This window comes from Perognathus longimembris, chromosome 14 (assembly GCF_023159225.1).
Source record: "Perognathus longimembris pacificus isolate PPM17 chromosome 14, ASM2315922v1, whole genome shotgun sequence".
NCBI lineage: Eukaryota > Metazoa > Chordata > Mammalia > Rodentia > Heteromyidae > Perognathus > Perognathus longimembris.
In genome coordinates this window covers 32,525,656-32,542,025 of record NC_063174.1, presented here as the reverse complement: position 1 = coordinate 32,542,025, position 16,370 = coordinate 32,525,656, and the positions used below count along the sequence as shown (strand labels likewise).

The 16,370-nt window shown below is 39.3% G+C and overlaps 1 protein-coding gene across 4 annotated transcripts in view; it reads left to right on the top strand.

The window, feature by feature from the left end:
* The window catches only part of Ppp2r5e (protein phosphatase 2 regulatory subunit B'epsilon), a 138,854-nt gene that overhangs the window by 57,507 nt on the left and 64,977 nt on the right, over positions 1-16,370 (top strand). For all 4 annotated transcript variants that reach the window (XM_048362594.1, XM_048362596.1, XM_048362595.1 and 1 more), the window contains exon 3: positions 14,729-14,925. In XM_048362594.1, coding sequence (XP_048218551.1) covers positions 14,729-14,925 — 197 coding nt within the window. The remainder of the gene's footprint in view (positions 1-14,728; positions 14,926-16,370) is intronic.

Sequence of the window (16,370 nt, the reverse complement as noted above, 5' to 3'; positions counted from 1 at the left end):
TCAAGGTGAGTGTCTACCACTTGAGCAACACTGCTACTTCCGGCCTTTTTTTTTTTTTTTGAGTAGTTTATTGGAGATAAGATTCTCATGGAGTTTCTGGCCCCTGCTGGCTTCAAACTGGGACCCACAGATCTCAGCTTCCTGAGTAGCTAGGATTACAGATGTGTATATATTGAATTCAGCGACTGCATTAACTTACTCTCTTCCCTCCATTCCTGTGCCATGCCTTTGCCTACCCCCCAAAAAAGAAAAACAAAACCAAATTAAAACAAACAAAGACCCCAAAACAACAGCAAACCCTGTGTTTACATTTCTTGGAACTCATTTTGATAAATAGCCAAAGTAGTTAGTTACACTTTTGCATTTTCCCATTCATATTTTTCTTTCATTTAGGTGCTTTTAAAAATGAATATGTAGTTATACAAAGGTTTTCAATTCAACAAGTCAGATTATGAATACAATGCATCTTGACCTGTCTGTCTGTCTATCAGTCATCCATCCATCTATCTTGGTACAAGTCCTGGGGTTGAACTAAGGACCTGGGTGCTGTCCTTGAGCCTTGTTTGCTCAAGGCTATGGTATAATAGCTGAGTCACAGCTCCATTTGTGGGGGGAGGGGTTAGTTTTTTTGGAGATAAGAATCTTACATGGGACCTTTCTGACTGGGTGGCTTGGAACCATGATCCTCAGATTTCAGCCTATAGAGAAGCTAGGATTACAAGCATAAGTTACTGGTTCCTGTCTTGAGCTTTTTATTCTTAAGGCTTGTTGATAATGACTTATTGTGTGATCTTGAGAAGGTAGGATGGATGGCTATGACTGGAGGGGTTCCAAATAATCCACTATTTTATTCCTGAAATTAACCTGTTCAGATTAGGACACTAGATGAAGACATTTGTTATTGTTACTATGAAGTTTTGGTTTTTTTTTTTTTTGGTTGTTTTTTTTTTGTCTTTTCTTTTTTGGTACTGGGGATCGAACCCAGCAATGAGCTGCATCCCAGCCCTGTTACTATGAAGTTTTACAGTGGTATAACTTGAGTATTTGCTGGGTGTAGCTCATTATCTCTTTAGCCAACAGAGCAGCCAACTATCATATTATTAGAGGATAAGGCAGATGTTTTAAGTGTGAACGAAGGTCATGGGCTCAGGATGTGATTGTATATGTTGGGATTCTGAAGAAGTATATAATAAAGGAGGTAGGGGATAAGAGGACAAATGCCTTCTTTTCCTTATATATCCCTGCTGCCACATATATGTGCCCAACTGGTCCTATATACTACAGTGTTCCATACCCTGGTCATCAGCCTTTTGTAATAAAACTGAATTATATAACAGCCTTTTTCTTACATATCAAATGGGAATAAAAGGCAGGAGTTTTGCAAGACCTCATTGAGAGGACACTTAATGGACTGTTCTATGTCCTCACCTCGAACTATTTTCTTTATTTTCCAGCTTAGTCCATGAAATTTAGTTGCTCTTTAATTGAATTTTTGGCTTTTACTTAAAATGCTAATCTTGCCAGGCACTGGCTCAAGCCTATAATCTCAGGAGGCTGAGATCTGAAGATCTAGGTTCAATGCCAGTCTGTGCAGCAAAGTCTTGAAATTCTCTCTCTCTTTTTTTTTTTTTTTTGTTGCCAGTCCTGGGCCTTGGACTCAGGGCCTGAGCACTGTCCCTGGCTTCTTTTTGCTCAAGGCTAGCACTCTGCCACTTGAGTCACAGCGCCACTTCTGGCCATGTTCTGTGTATGTGGTGCTGGGGAATCGAACCCAGGGCTTCATGTATACGAGGCAAGCGCTCTTGCCACTAGGCCATATCCCCAGCCCCAGTCTTGAAACTCTTATCTCTAATTAATCACAGAAAAAGCTGGGTGCTATGCTTCTAGTGGTAGAGTGCTAGCCTTGAGAAAAAGGAGCCCCTGGCAGCACTCAGGTCCAAAGTTCAAGCCCCAGGACTAGCAAGTTAAAAAAAAAAAAAAAGTGAATCTCATTTTCTACCAAACCATAATTTCTGTCTATGTCTGTCTGTCTGTCTGTCTGTCTGTCTGTCCGTCTGTCCCAGTCCTGGGGCTTGGACTCAGGGTCTGAGCACTGCCCCTGGCTTCTTTTTACTCAAGGCTAGCAGCACTCTATCACTTGAGCAACAGCGCCACTTCTCTCCTTTTCTGTTTATGTGGTAGAGGAATTGAACCCAGGGCTTAAGCCATATTCCCAGCCCACAGACTAATTTTTTGAGAGCAGATATTCTTTTTCATTCTTGGCAGTAATATTTTATAACACTATGTTCATTTTCCTTATAGTACAAGCTATTTCATGTTTATCTGTCTTAACAAATACATATGTAAAAGAAGTAACATGAATTTATATGATTAGTTGTCTCCCCTTTTGATTTGTAAGCCTCATGAAAGATAGGAAATGGTTTGATTTTGTTCAGCAATTTTTTTTGTTTTTGTTTTTGGGCTCCCTGGGGCTTGAACTCAGGATAGGGGCATTGTCTTGAGCTTTTGTGCTCAAGGCGAATGCTCTACCATGTGAGCCACAGTTCCATTTCCGTCTTTTTGTGGTTAATTGGAGTTAAGAATTTCATGGACATTCCTTGGCTGGCCTTGAACCACTGTCCTCAGATCTCAGCTTTCTGAGTAGCTAGGATTACAGGCATGACTCACCATTGCCCAACTTTGCTCAGTAATAATTTATATCTGAGATTTGTGCCTGGCATGTAAAAAAGTATTCTGCAAATATTTATGGGATGAATGAACAATAAATTAACTTAAACATGGTAGATTCTCTCCCTACCTCCTCCCAGGGAGGCTTAAACCTAGGGCCTTACTAATTACTCTTACTAATGGCTGATGCTGGAGTCACACCTCCACTTCCTTTGTAGCCTGAAGCCTTCTAGGAGACTATTAGTGTTGTAAACTTTTAGCTAAGACCTTAGATACTTGAACAGCGATTTTGGACAAGCAAAAAGGTTTCCAAAGTACTTTGAAGTAGTTCAGTATTTTGTAATTTTAGGGGGAGGTCAATAATGTTTGTTTTGATTATGTTGAAAAGAACTCTTTAAGTGCACATTATAATTTTCTTTTCTTTTTTAGTATTTATTAGGTGTTAGCATCTACAAGTACAGATTAATTTAAAATTAAATAAAAATTCACCGGAAATCTGTCAGAAATTATTTCTTTTCATTGCAAACTTTTCAAAAATTTAACTCTATGGTAAACAAGCTGTGGGGATATGTGAGAATCTGCTATGTCCTGATCTTGGCAGTGCTCATTTGGATTTTTGAACTCTTCCTAAGTCTTACTGTTCTGATTCAAATGCTCAGTTTGCCATCCACCCACCCATCCATTCATCCATCCATCCATCCAGCCGCCCATCCATCCATCCATCCAAAGATTAACTGTCTTGGCTCCCTGGGATTCCAGCACTGTGCTAATATATGACCTTTCAACTGAGTCGTTTCATAAATGGGGTCAGCACCTTTATCTTTCATCTAATCAAATTACAATTTTATTTTGAAGTCGATATTAGTAGGATATTACTAGTAGGCCAAACTCAATTTTTTTTCAAGTATAGCTTATACCAATGGATACACAAGAAAGGGAGTGGAAGTATTATATATGCATTGGAAATTTTTATGTTCACTTGCTCATATTTTTATAAAGCTGACATTTATGGAACATTTTCTATATTCTAGATACTGTGACACATCATGTATTATATTATCTCTTAAAATCACTGTGTTTTTACTATTCTTGACTCATTTTGTAAAGGACATTAAGGCTAATTGATGAACCATATCTTCACTGCTGGCTTTTGATGGTTAATTGGAGATAGTCTCATGGACTTCCCTGCTGAGGCTGGCTTGGAACTGTGATCCTCAAATCTCAGCCTCCTGAGTAGCTATATTATAGGCGTGAGCCATCAGCCCCAGGCTAGTGATGTCCTTTAATTTGGCAACTTAAGTTAGTTGAGCACTGTGTTTCAGGCACAACTTGTATTTTTATTCATTCCCTTAATTCCTTTGCGGGGGGGTGGGGTGGGAAGGGGGGCACGGCATGGTGGAGAAACAGACTATTCTGGAACTTACTGTCCTCTTTTCTCAGCTTGCCAAGTCCTAGCATTACAGGTATACCCCACTAGTTTTAATTCTTAAGTTCAGGCAGGCATTGTTATCATTCCGTCATTTACATACAAGGAAACTAACAGACAGAGATTCACCTATGCAAAGCCAGCATGGAATCCAAGCAGTCTGTCATATTCCATTACTCAGCCAGGTACATGTGGAGCCTTCTGATTTTAAAGTCTGGGTACACGTGGTTCAAAGAGTAACTTCTGCCATCTGGAAGAATGCAGAATATGTTTAGATTTTTTTCAACTTCCCAATTATTCAGAAAGCAATCTATTTCATTTGGAGCCTTGAATGTTGTCTATTATGCTTTTCCAGAATCACAACCCACACACTTTTGAGATACTGGACTTCATTGCCTGGCTTAGTTTTAATTTTATTATATTTACAAATACTAACTTCTCATATTTGAATCCTAATGTGAATGATACAGTCAAACAGCAATAATTTTTCTGAAGAGAAAGTTGCTTTTGTATAGAAGAGGAGAAAATGTTGAAACTACCCAGTAATACATTTAGCTAACTTTTGGGGTCCAGCATTGCATGTAGAATGCTGGATTAATCATGGTTTGCAGAAAAGACTTCTTAGAAATGCATTTTTAGTAGGTATCTTTAGATTTCATTGCCTCCTACCCCCAGAGATCAGAGATTTTGTGGCCTAGAAGCTAGGAGCAAAACAGGAACTTTGGTTGTAAATATCATAGCTGAAGATAGTATCAGATTGTACTACTGTGTTTTAAAATGCCTATTCTGGAAGTACTTTTCAGGTACTTTTGGGCACTCTGTTTCTTTAGAAATTGCGATGTTCTCCATGTTTTGATTTTTCATTTAAATATACCTGTCTACATACCTGTGTAAGTGCATGCTATATCTATTTTAAGTTTTGATTTTATGTGTGAATAATTCTGGTTTTGTGTACAGTAGGAAATAACCTTTAAAATGACTTCTGTTTCTCTTAATATATTTCAAATTTGTATTTTCAATTTTCAACACTGATATACAGGCTTGTATTTGTATTTAATTTATATTAGTTATGTAATATTCTTTCTTTGAATTATGGGATAGCTCTATAATTAGGGTGATATACTATGTGCTGTCATTGTGTTTTATTGCCCAGATTATGACTTAAGTTACAAATGAATGCTCTTTATTACTTTTGGGATTAGAGGCCATTCTACTCTACTCAGCCCTGTGTTACATTAGGAGCTTAAGGTCTCATATTTAAAACTCTTTATCTGAGTGCACTGAAATGTTGAATTCATGTTTTTTATACTTTAAATCTTTTTACAAAAGCTTAATGGTGTCCTTGAGTGTTACATACTATAAATTGTGAATTTAATACAGACCATAATTGATATTCATGTGATACCTATTGTCTAATTTGTTTTTAACCTCATAGCATACTGTTCAAATAGTTGCAGGTTCATTTCATTCTGAAATGATTCACATTGATATTAATCCTTAAAACAAATGGAAAATACTTAGGCCATTTTTATCTTCTATAGAAATAATCTCCTGGGAGAGAGGGCCCTCTGGCAGCTGAAATGTCTGAAAATTAAGTGTTCTAAATTTACTTTTGTGTATGCTGATCATTCAAATGACTATTAAGTGCTTCCTGAAAATTGTTAACTTATTTGTTTACCTTGTAACTGTGGCATAAGTAAAAGTAGTCTTTTTTGAAGGTATTTATTACTTACACTTCTGAACCCTGCTGAAAACTGAGTATGGGTAGTGCTGACTCTTAAGGAATGTAACGAATTTTGTTGCATTAATTCTTTTTAAAAACTCATCATTTTATAACTTGTTCCTTGTCTTAAAAGCTTAAAAGCTAAATGCAGCAAATAACACAAATTATGATTATAGGTTCAAATGGATAGCTTTGGGGTTTGACAGTTTAACAAAAATTTAGTGTTTATAGGACTTTCAGAAGATATATTTAAATACTTTTAAGAGTATGATGATCCTTGCTTGTCTCAATTTTGATTTTTGTCATACATTCAAATTTATACATACCTTTCTCTGTACAAAAATTCTGTTTTTTATGCTTGAGTGCTATTTTTTTTTTTTTACATTTTGAGAAATACTATTTATGCATTTTTGAGTGTACTAAAATAATGTATAGGGAAAAAATACAGGTGATTTTTCTGCCAAAGGTCGTGTGTGTGTGTGTGTGTGTGTGTGTGTGTGTGTGTGTGTGCTAGTCCTAAGGCTTAAACTCAGGACCTAGAGGCTGTCCTGGGGCTTAAACAAACAAGCAAAAAACCCCCTCAAAGTTAGTGCTCTATCACTTGAACCACAGCTCTACTTGGTATTTATTGGTTACAAGAGACTCCACAGACTCCAAGAGGACACAAGAGGATTCTATTGTTGTTGTTACGTTTAATGTTCTAGGTGAATTTCCTTTGGTGTACCCTACGTGGTTACTGTATATGATTTTGGTACACTGGATATTGTATATATGCTTACCTGAACTAGGGAAGGGAAAGAAAAATGAGGGTGTAACAAATATGACAAGAAATGTACTCACTACCTTATTATGTAACTGTACCCCCTTTGCACACCACCTTGTCAATAAAATTTAATTAAAAAAAATAAAAAGAGACCCCCACGGACTTTTTTGCCCAGGCTGGGCTCAACCTCAATTCTCAGATCTTAGCCTTCTGAGTAACTAGGATTATACTGGAGTGACTCACCAGTGCCCAGCCAAAAGCAGGTCTTAATAGACTAAAATATAGGAAATTAATTTATTCTGTATACTGTAGATGCTTGTTAAGGGTGAAGGGAATAATGATTTTGTATGTATGTGGAAAGTCGTTCCCTCCTAAATGGCTTTTCATTTACTTTTCAGCCTTGTAAAATATATTTTCTCAGGTTTACACATGCCGAAAGAAGCAAGTGGCTTGTCCATGTGATTCAGTGAACAGTGTGTGATTCTAATTCTGAACCGGAGTCCAAGACAGAGTCCTTGTCGTCCCTTCTGTCCTCATCTCCCCCACTTCCTTCCAGCTGCAGTTCAGTCACATTTGCTTCTTTTTCTAGATATCCTCTTTGCTGACTACCTATGTCACCTCCTTTAAGTACTTGTTCAAATGTCACTATTTAGTTGCTTAAAATTGTACTCTCCAGCTCAGTGTAATTCTTGAAGTCAGGAATCTGAGGCAGGATGATGGGAAATTTGAGGCCAGCATGGGCTTCTTAACAGACCCTGTGCCTTCTAGGTCTAGCATGGTTGTCTGCTTTGTACATTAGTTCTACCATATAGCATATACCTTGTAGTTAGTTGCTATGATTTGTCTTCCCTTGCTGGACTATAAAGCTCAGGGCTTTTGACTCTTGTGATCGCTCAGCAGTATGTGGTCATCAATGGGTATGCAGTGAATATTTGGTGAGCAAATGAACAAATGAGTGTAATTCCTCGACACCAACTTTCCCTTCATCTTTAATGATAAATGTGACAAGATTTTCAGGCATATATATATGAGGCCATTTTCAGAGTATGTCTTTATAAAGGTTTTTGGATTCATCTTCATTTTCAATTTTTTTGTTGTTACAGTTTCTCTACATATTCCTTTAATTAAGCCAATCCTGGGGCTTGAACTCAGGGTCTGGTTGCCTTCCTTGAACTTCTTTTGCTCAAGGCTAGCACTATCACTTGACCCTCAGTGTCATTCCCCCCTGCCCCCCCCTCTTTTTTCCTGTTTATGTGGTACTGAGGAATTGAATCCATGGCTTCATGCATGCTAGGCAAGCACTCTACCACTAAATCACATTCCCAGCCCATGAGTATTCTTGAATATGAACCATTCTGCCCATTCTCAAGTCAGCCAGGTTTGTTTGCTTGGTTGGTTGTTTGAAGTGTTAGAAAATAGGCATCTCACTGGATATTAGCAAGAAAATATAGTTGAAACTAGGGAACTGTATTAAAATTGTGTGTGTGTGTGTGTGTGTGTGTGTGAGAGTGAGAGTGTGTGTGTGTGTGAGAGAGAGATGATCTTGAGGCTTGAACACTGTCTATGATTGTTTTTGCTTAGGCTAGAGCTCTACCACTTGAGCCTTAGCTCCACTTCCAGCTTTTTGGTGGTTAATAGAAGATAACCTCTTGGACTTTCTTGCCCAGGCTGACTTTGAGCGGAAATCCTCAGATCTCAGTCCCTTTCATAGTTAGGATTACAGGTGTGAGCTCCTGGAGCTGGCTTGGGGGGGGGGGGGTGGAGGGGCTGTCAATTGTGAGGCTTGAACTCAGTGCCTAGGTGCTGTCCCTCAGCTCTTTTTGCTCAAAGTTAGTGCTCTACTACTTTGAGCCACAGAGCCACCTCTGGTTTTTGAGTGATTAATTGTAGATAAGAGTCTCTCTGGGACTTTCTGTCCTGGCTGGCTTCGAACCACTATCCTCAGATCTCAGCCTCCTGAGTAGTTACAGGCATGAGCCACTGGTGCCTGACTGGAGCTGTAAAATTTTCAGTTACGGTTTTTTGAAATTAAGCTGCTGCTCTTTTTTTTTTTTCTTCTTCTTCTTTTTTTGGTTGTGGGGCTTGAACTTGGGGTCCTGAATTCTTTGTTCAAGGCTTGTGCTCTATCACTTTGAGCCACTGTGCCACTTCCAATTTTCTGGTGGTTAATTGGAGGGAGATAAGGGTCTTGTGACCTTTCCTGCCTGGCTGGCTTTGAACCACAATCCTCATATCTCAACCTCCTGAGTAGCTAGGATTACAGGGGTGAACTACTAGTGCCCAATTGCCTCTCCTATTTTTTTATGTTCATAAAAATGGTGTTATTAAAGACCTCATTTTTTAAAAAAAATGTCCACTTTTAAAATTTACACTTCAGGACTCAATATATTAGGAAATAAATTATTCTATTAAATATATAAGTGGGTCCTCAATTTTATTTTTATTTTTAGAGGGATATATTCTAATTAAAAATTGATCATATAGGGAAACAAAACTCAATTTTTGGAATGTGCTTGCTCAACATTCATATTATAGAGCTACTATATTCCAGAAACTTCTGCTAGGAACTAGGTCCTAGGTGAATAAGACATGTAAAGGGAGTGCCACTGTGGCTCAAAGTGGTAGAGTGCTAGCCTTGAGTGAAAAGCTCAGGGACAGTGCCCAGGTCATGGGTTCAAGCCCCATGACCCCTCCCCTCAAAGGTGAAATATTGGATTTAAAAACATGTCACAATGTAATGTAATGAGTACCAGACTTTCATGATAATTTTATTACGTAGAATTTTAAAATATTATATGACTGCCGTTATGTATATGATTGTAGAATGTATGATTTATTTTATTATTATTATTATTATTATTTTTTGGGCCAGTCCTGGGGCTTGGACTCAGGGCCTGAGCACTGTCCCTGGCTTCTTCTTGCTCAAGGCTAGCACTCTGCCACTTGAGCCACAGCGCCACTTCTGGCCATTTTCTGTATATGTGGTGCTGGGGAATCGAACCCAGGGCCTCATGTATACGAGGCAAGCACTCTTGCCACTAGGCCATATCCCCAGCCCCGTTATTTTTTCAAGTGTTAAATATAGTTGAAATTATTACTACTATTACTGTTAGAACTCTTGGTAACACCAAGGGTAATGTGGATCAGAGATCCCTAAGTACTTTGTGGTTGGCAAGTTTTTACCACTACATAAAGTGAAAAATCAGGAGATGAAAAAGAAGCCTGGTGCCAGTGGTACAAGCCTGTCATCCTGGTTACTTGGGAGGCTGAGATTGTTGGGGAAAGCTGAACCCTGTGGTATGCCTCTGCTGCATGTGCTACCAGGACACCTAGCATAGGTGATTGGTGCTCAGGGGCTCACCTGGGCAGAAATCTGTGAGGTCCTATCTAGAAAATAACAAATAAATATCAGGACTGCAAATGTGGTAAGAGCAAATGGTAAGAGCACTTGTTTAGAAAGCACGAGAATCTGAGTTCAAACCCCAACCAAAATCACCAAAACAACCCCCCCCCCCCCCCACGATCTAGGGAGAGATTACAAGACAGGAGAAGGTGTTGTGTTTCAACTCACTTTTCTAAGGGAAGTATTATCTTTTATTGTGTGACTGTCCTTTTCCCTTTGTTAGTAGAACTCTTTATTTTTTTCTTAATGAAAACAAATTGTGGCAATTAAAAATTGTTACCTGAATTGTTGGCCACCTTATTCTTTTCTTGAGTGAGAAACGAACCCTGGAAATCACGTTAATTTTAAGTTTTCTGCCAAATCAATGGAATCTGGCTGAATGGGATCTTTCCAAGCTATTGTAGTTGGACCAATTAATCTCCCCTTTTTATTCATTCATTCATTCATTCATTCATTCATTTACTTTTAAGGTACTGGAGTTTTAATTCAGGACCTTCCTTGTCTTTTGTTGCCCAGGGAAGTTATTAATCAGCTGGGCCATGTCTCCCTCTTCTTTTTATTTTAGCCTCTTTTTCAGATACAGTCTCACTTTTTGCCCAGGGCCATCAATCTTGATCCTCCCTGATTCTCCTACCTTCATTTCCATTGTTAGGTAGCCAGGATTAAAGGTGCTCCACCACACCTGGTCCATTTCCTCGTTGAATGCAACTAATGACCTTCATGCTATTACACAAGCAGTTATCGATTGCTCATTATTTATGCTTATATTTCTGTGAGGTTTCTTGGAGGCAGGCACTCAGGATGGACTGTAGGTCAGAGGTTCCCATGGGAACATAAATGATACAAACCTCTGGCTGGTCTGTCTTGGGGATTCTAATTTTCTGAATTTACATTTGCTTCTAAATGTCTTTGGGGGGGGCAACTATAGGATGTGAACTCAAGACATGGTGTTTGCTAGGCAGACACTGTACTGTTTGAGCCATGCCCCTGTGCCCCCCATCCCTCCTTTAAATTTGGTGTTGGTATGAGGGCCTATAGTTAGGGTCTTGTACCCTTGCTTGCACATGCTTGCATTCTACCACTTGATTAACATTTTGCTCATTAATCAGTATTTTGCTGATTAATCTTGACTAGCTAGGGTAACAGGTCTGGCTTGGAATCACAGTCATGGGCCCAGCCTTTTGATTAGCTGGGCTTTTGTTTTTGTTTTCTAGAGATTCAGTCTTGCTGTTTGCCTTGACTGTCTTAAATGTCTGAGCTCCTGATTCATCCAACTCAGCCTTTCTAGTATCTGGAATTAGCTCTCTGCTCTTGGGCTGTGTTGTTTTTTTGCCAGTCCTGGGGCCTGAATTCAGGGTCTGAGCACTGTCCCTTGCTTCTTTTTACCCAAGGCTAGCACTCTACTACTTGAGCCAAAGTGCCACTTCTGGCTTTTTTCTATATATGTGGTGCTAAGGAATCCAACCCAGGGCTTCATGTATACGAGGTGAGCACTTTACCACTAGGCCATATTCCCAGGCTGTTTTGATAGGCTTCCTTTTCAGTGTGACTGAAAAACCTTGTTTTTAATTGTTACTATTCAAGAATTGTCTGCTGAAGGAAGTGACCTAGTGCCCTTCCCCTGGCCTGTTGATCTTGACTTCTATTTAGTGAAGGGAGAGGCCAATTTAGAAGACTTTAATCTGTGATAAAGGACAAAGCATAAAGTGTTGCGTTTGCTGTATATGTTAATCTCTGCTAAGTGGGCCGAAGGGGAAATAAAAATGGGTTTCTGTGTGATGGTTTGTGAATGGGAACATGTTGGGGTAAGTTGTGATTCCTTTCTGCTTTCTTCCTTTTCTGTCTCTTATGGAAGGTAGCGTGACTAGTCTTTTCTTATGTTTGAGTGGTACATAGTGTCAAAGAGTCCAGACTCTGGACTGCCTAGGACCCACTCCTATCTCCACTGTTTATGAACTGCCTGACTCTGGCCAAGTTACCAAATCTGTACCTTAATTCACTCATCTATTCAATTGAAAATGGTACCTACTGTGTGAGTTGTTTGTTGAAGGGACTGAATGAGATGAAGTGTGTGTGAGTGCTGAGACTAGAACCAGAGGATATTCAGCTGTTACCATTCATCTGGCAAGTGGGGAGTCTTTTGTCAGTGATGTCCCAATTCCAATAAATAAAGGATAAATTTCAACTGCCTAACACTAAAAGGGTCAATATGCTAACTGCCCGAGTTTTAAAAATGGTTAAATATATGAATCTCTTGAATTTTACTGCACTAACCCTATTGTGTTATTGTTCACATGATGCTTTGCCTGTGGAAAGGCTATCATTTATAGATGCCTTTGTAACTTTTGTGTAGTTCAGAAGTTCTCCATTGAATAGTAAGAGTTTTAGGGCTTATTAAAGGTATGAAAAATAGTTTGAACCCAAAATTTCTCCTTGAGCTTTAACCTTTAGCTAATGTTACGATAATTCACTTTATCCTGTTCTCTTTGCAGCTTCAGAACTTCCATTAAGCTTCAAGATATGGGTCTAATTTAGAGCTCAGAAGGTTTTAGTAACTGGGGTGGGTCCTTCACACGTATTTAGATACTGATTAAAACTATGTAGTCATGTGCATAAACAGATGTATCTATTTGTTCATTTATTTAGGTTGTAGGGCTTGAACTCAGGGCTTGGGTGCTGTCCCTAAGCTTTTTTGCTCAAGGCTAACACTCTACCACTTTGAGTCACAGTCAGTGCCTCTTCTGGTTTTCTGGTGGTTAGTTGAAGAGTCTCAGGGACTTTCCTGCTCAGGCTGGCTTTGAACAGCAATCCTCAGATCTCAGCCTTCTTAGAAGCTAGGATTACAGGCATGAGCCACCAATGCCTGGCTTGCTTGCTTACTTGCTTGCTTGCTTATTTATTTATTTATTTCACATGAAGCAGATAACACTTTGAGTGAAAGCCATATTTGAATACATTTAGTTCATATGGTCTAGACCTAGATATTTTTAAACTGATAAGATAGGATAAGAAAATCATACCTTACCTTACCATCCTTTGGTCATAAGATACATAAGACTTTTGGGGACCTATATTAATCATAGGGGTTTGAACCCATTGGTGAATAATCTCTAAGTTTACAACTTAGTTTTTCAGAGAATAGCAGTCTTGATTACTTCTTGTCCCTCTCATATCTGGTGGAAAATCCTGTTTCAGGTGTCCCATCTACTCTGGAGGGGCTTGGAGGGAGTATCTGTGAGGTCCTGGGGTGTAAGAAGAGAAGAGCATTTTGGAGCATTTTCATGCAGATCCCTTGTACCCCAAGGCTGGCTTTTCATCCCTGTCTCTTGGGTCTCCTAGCTGTAAGGTGAAGGTGTTTGTGTATATACATGTGTGTACATGCTGTTGTACCTCTTTCTAGGGAGCATGTGGCCAGGCCTGACTGTGCAGCCTCGACTGGGAGGCTGGTCACTGAGGATGGTTGTGAATGACTGGTGGAACACTGTTAAACTCCCTCTTGACTAGTTGAGAGGAAATAATGGGAGTGCAGTTAGAGTCCCAGGCACTGTGCCCAGCTCTGTAACTCATTCATTGTGGGATCTCTTTAATTTTCTTGTTGAAGACTGGAAAATAATGCCACCTGTTTACCTCTCTTGGCTGTTCTGAGGATTAATGAGTTAACTGCCTTGGATGAGGGCAACAGAGTCTACCCTGGTCATAATTTTCATTACCTCTGCAGGGGAAGAAGATAGGACTGGAAGTGGGCTTGTCTCTATTTTAGCTAGTATATTGCAAGTACAGCTATAGATCAGAGTCTTCTTTAGTTGAAAAGCTGGTCCCCCTCCCCCCCCCCCCCCCAGCCACAGATAAGAGTCTCACAGACTTTGCTTCACAACTGGTTTCAAACCATGATCCTAAGATCTCAGCCTCTTGACTAGCTAGGATTACAGGCATGAGCCACAGGCGTCTGGCTAGCAGGAGAACTTTAATCAAAAGGGTCTACTTTTAAAGAGGCAGCACCAAACCAAATGCCTGACCTACTGTTTGTTTGAAAAAGAACAAATGTCTATTCTGAGAACCTATTAAGAAAGATGTTAGTGGTTTTTATTCCTCTGTAAGGGAGGGAGATGTGTCAACAGAGAGAATGTAAATTGAAGTGGAATTCCTTTTCTTACTGCTCTTTTTGAGAGTATTGGTATTGTTTCACTTTGTTGGTTTTTTAAGTTTTGTTTTTGGCAGAGAAACCTCATAGAGATCAAGCCAAAACAACACAAAAAGTATAAACACACAGCAATTGCTTTAAATACCAAGGATGTCAGCATCAAATTAAAATGAATAGACTGACATTTCTGCTATGAAAATTTTTAGCCAAACTGATTTAAACCAACAGTGAAAACTTCTGGCTTCACCTTATAAGGAAACATTTAACCTTTTTCAGTGTTTTTTTGGGGGGGAAGATGGGGCTTAAGGGTATTGCTGTGGGTGTTTTTGGTTAAAATTTGCTTCCATCTTCAAATGGCTCTTGGGATGATAGTCTGTCTTTGGTGGCAGAACAGCAAATGCAGTGGGTTGTGTTGGTATGTTACATATACCCTTTGAAGCAGAGGGTATGTATGTCTCCACCTCCATGTTGTGTAACTGTTAAAGAACACTGTTGTCATGTAAATTCTTACTCTTTTGAGCTTGCTTTTGAAGTAACTTTCACAGAGAATTCCTGTTACCTAGACATGGATGATAGACTTACACCATTTCCTTTTTTTTTCTTAGACGTTCCAACCTCAGAGCAGCCTGAACTGTTCCTAAAGAAACTTCAGCAGTGCTGTGTCATTTTTGACTTCATGGACACGCTATCTGATCTTAAAATGAAAGAATACAAGCGCTCCACTCTTAATGAACTGGTGGACTACATTACAATAAGCAGAGGCTGTTTGACAGAGCAGACTTACCCTGAAGTAGTTAGAATGGTGAGTTTCTTTTCTCCGCCGCTGACACTTTAAAGCATCTTCGTAGTGACTCACAGGTGTATTTATTGCAGAGTGAGGTCACCAGTCTTCTCAGAGCTAAGCATGAATAGGCTGCACAATCCTAGAAGTTGAAGAACATGATTTGATGAGGATGAAATTCAGAACATTTCAACTACAACAGCATTGGAGGAATCATTAACTTCAAAATATGAAGCCAAGAAAGCCAGGGTCTTACTGGATTTCTCACTTTGAAAAAAGAAATGACACAGGAGAATCCACAAAAATTTTAGATGTCTGTTTGAAAATTATTCAAGCCTGTTGGATGTCTTGATTTCTTTCTAAAAAAATTCATTGTGTTTTGTTAGAAATGGCTTTAGACTTAATAAAATTGTGATTTGTAGACTCTAGGTAAGGCCTCTCTTGGGCTTTATAACCAGTCTTGCTCTTTACATTTTCTTTGAAGTCAAGGGTGTTGCCTTTTATGATTTTAGAACAGTGTCTGGCAGCGTGGGCATGACGAATTATAGGGCAAAATATTATTAGCATGATGTAAGTAGTTATATTCTTACTGTACCAGCAGTTAAATTAGTTTTCAAAAATTAAGCCAAAACACATTGTCTGTTAGATTTCTGAGGGTGGGTTGTTTCCCTTGGCATCCTAGATCCTAGATCTAGAGGGCACATGCTTTCAAGGGCTGGATGGGAGGAGGGGAAAAGGCTGGTCCCTTGAAATATATGCAGCCAAAGAAGGTACTAGAAGCTTAGAAGGGTCAGGGTGTTATTAGCAAGCCCACTGGCAGACTTCATGTACTGCAGGATGTCACTGGCCTTTTCTAGTTAGCTCTTATTTTTATTTAACAAATTCAGAAAGGAGACATTTGTGATGGAGCAAATATGATTAAAAATGATAGTTCAGATTTGCAAAAGGGACTTTCATTATCTCCGCTTGAGAAACTGATCTATGAAGGGCATTTCAAAACAGTGCCAAATGTATTCTTCATATATATGTAAGAATGAATATTAGAATTACTAATTGGGCTGGGAATATGGCCTAGTGGCAAGAGTGCTTGCCCTGGGTTCGATTCCTCAGTACCACATATACAGAAAGAGCCAGAAGCAGCGCTGTGGCTCAAGTGGCAGAGTGCTAGCCTTGAGCAGAAAGAAGCCAGGGACAGTGCTCAGGCCCTGAGTTCAAGGCCCAGGACTAGCAAAAAAAAAAAAAAAAAAAAAGAAAAGAAAAGAAAAAAGAATTACTAATTTACAGGAATGTGGTGCCAGTAGGTTAGCTACTGTCATTGAAGAGTGTTTCTCGACCATGAGTGATTTTTGCCTCACAAGGATATTAGCTAAGTTCTGGAAACATTTTTTAGTCACAACCAGTTAAAGGAGGTGGATATTTTCACTAACTAGTGGGTGGAGGCCAGAGATGCTGCTAAACATCTTACA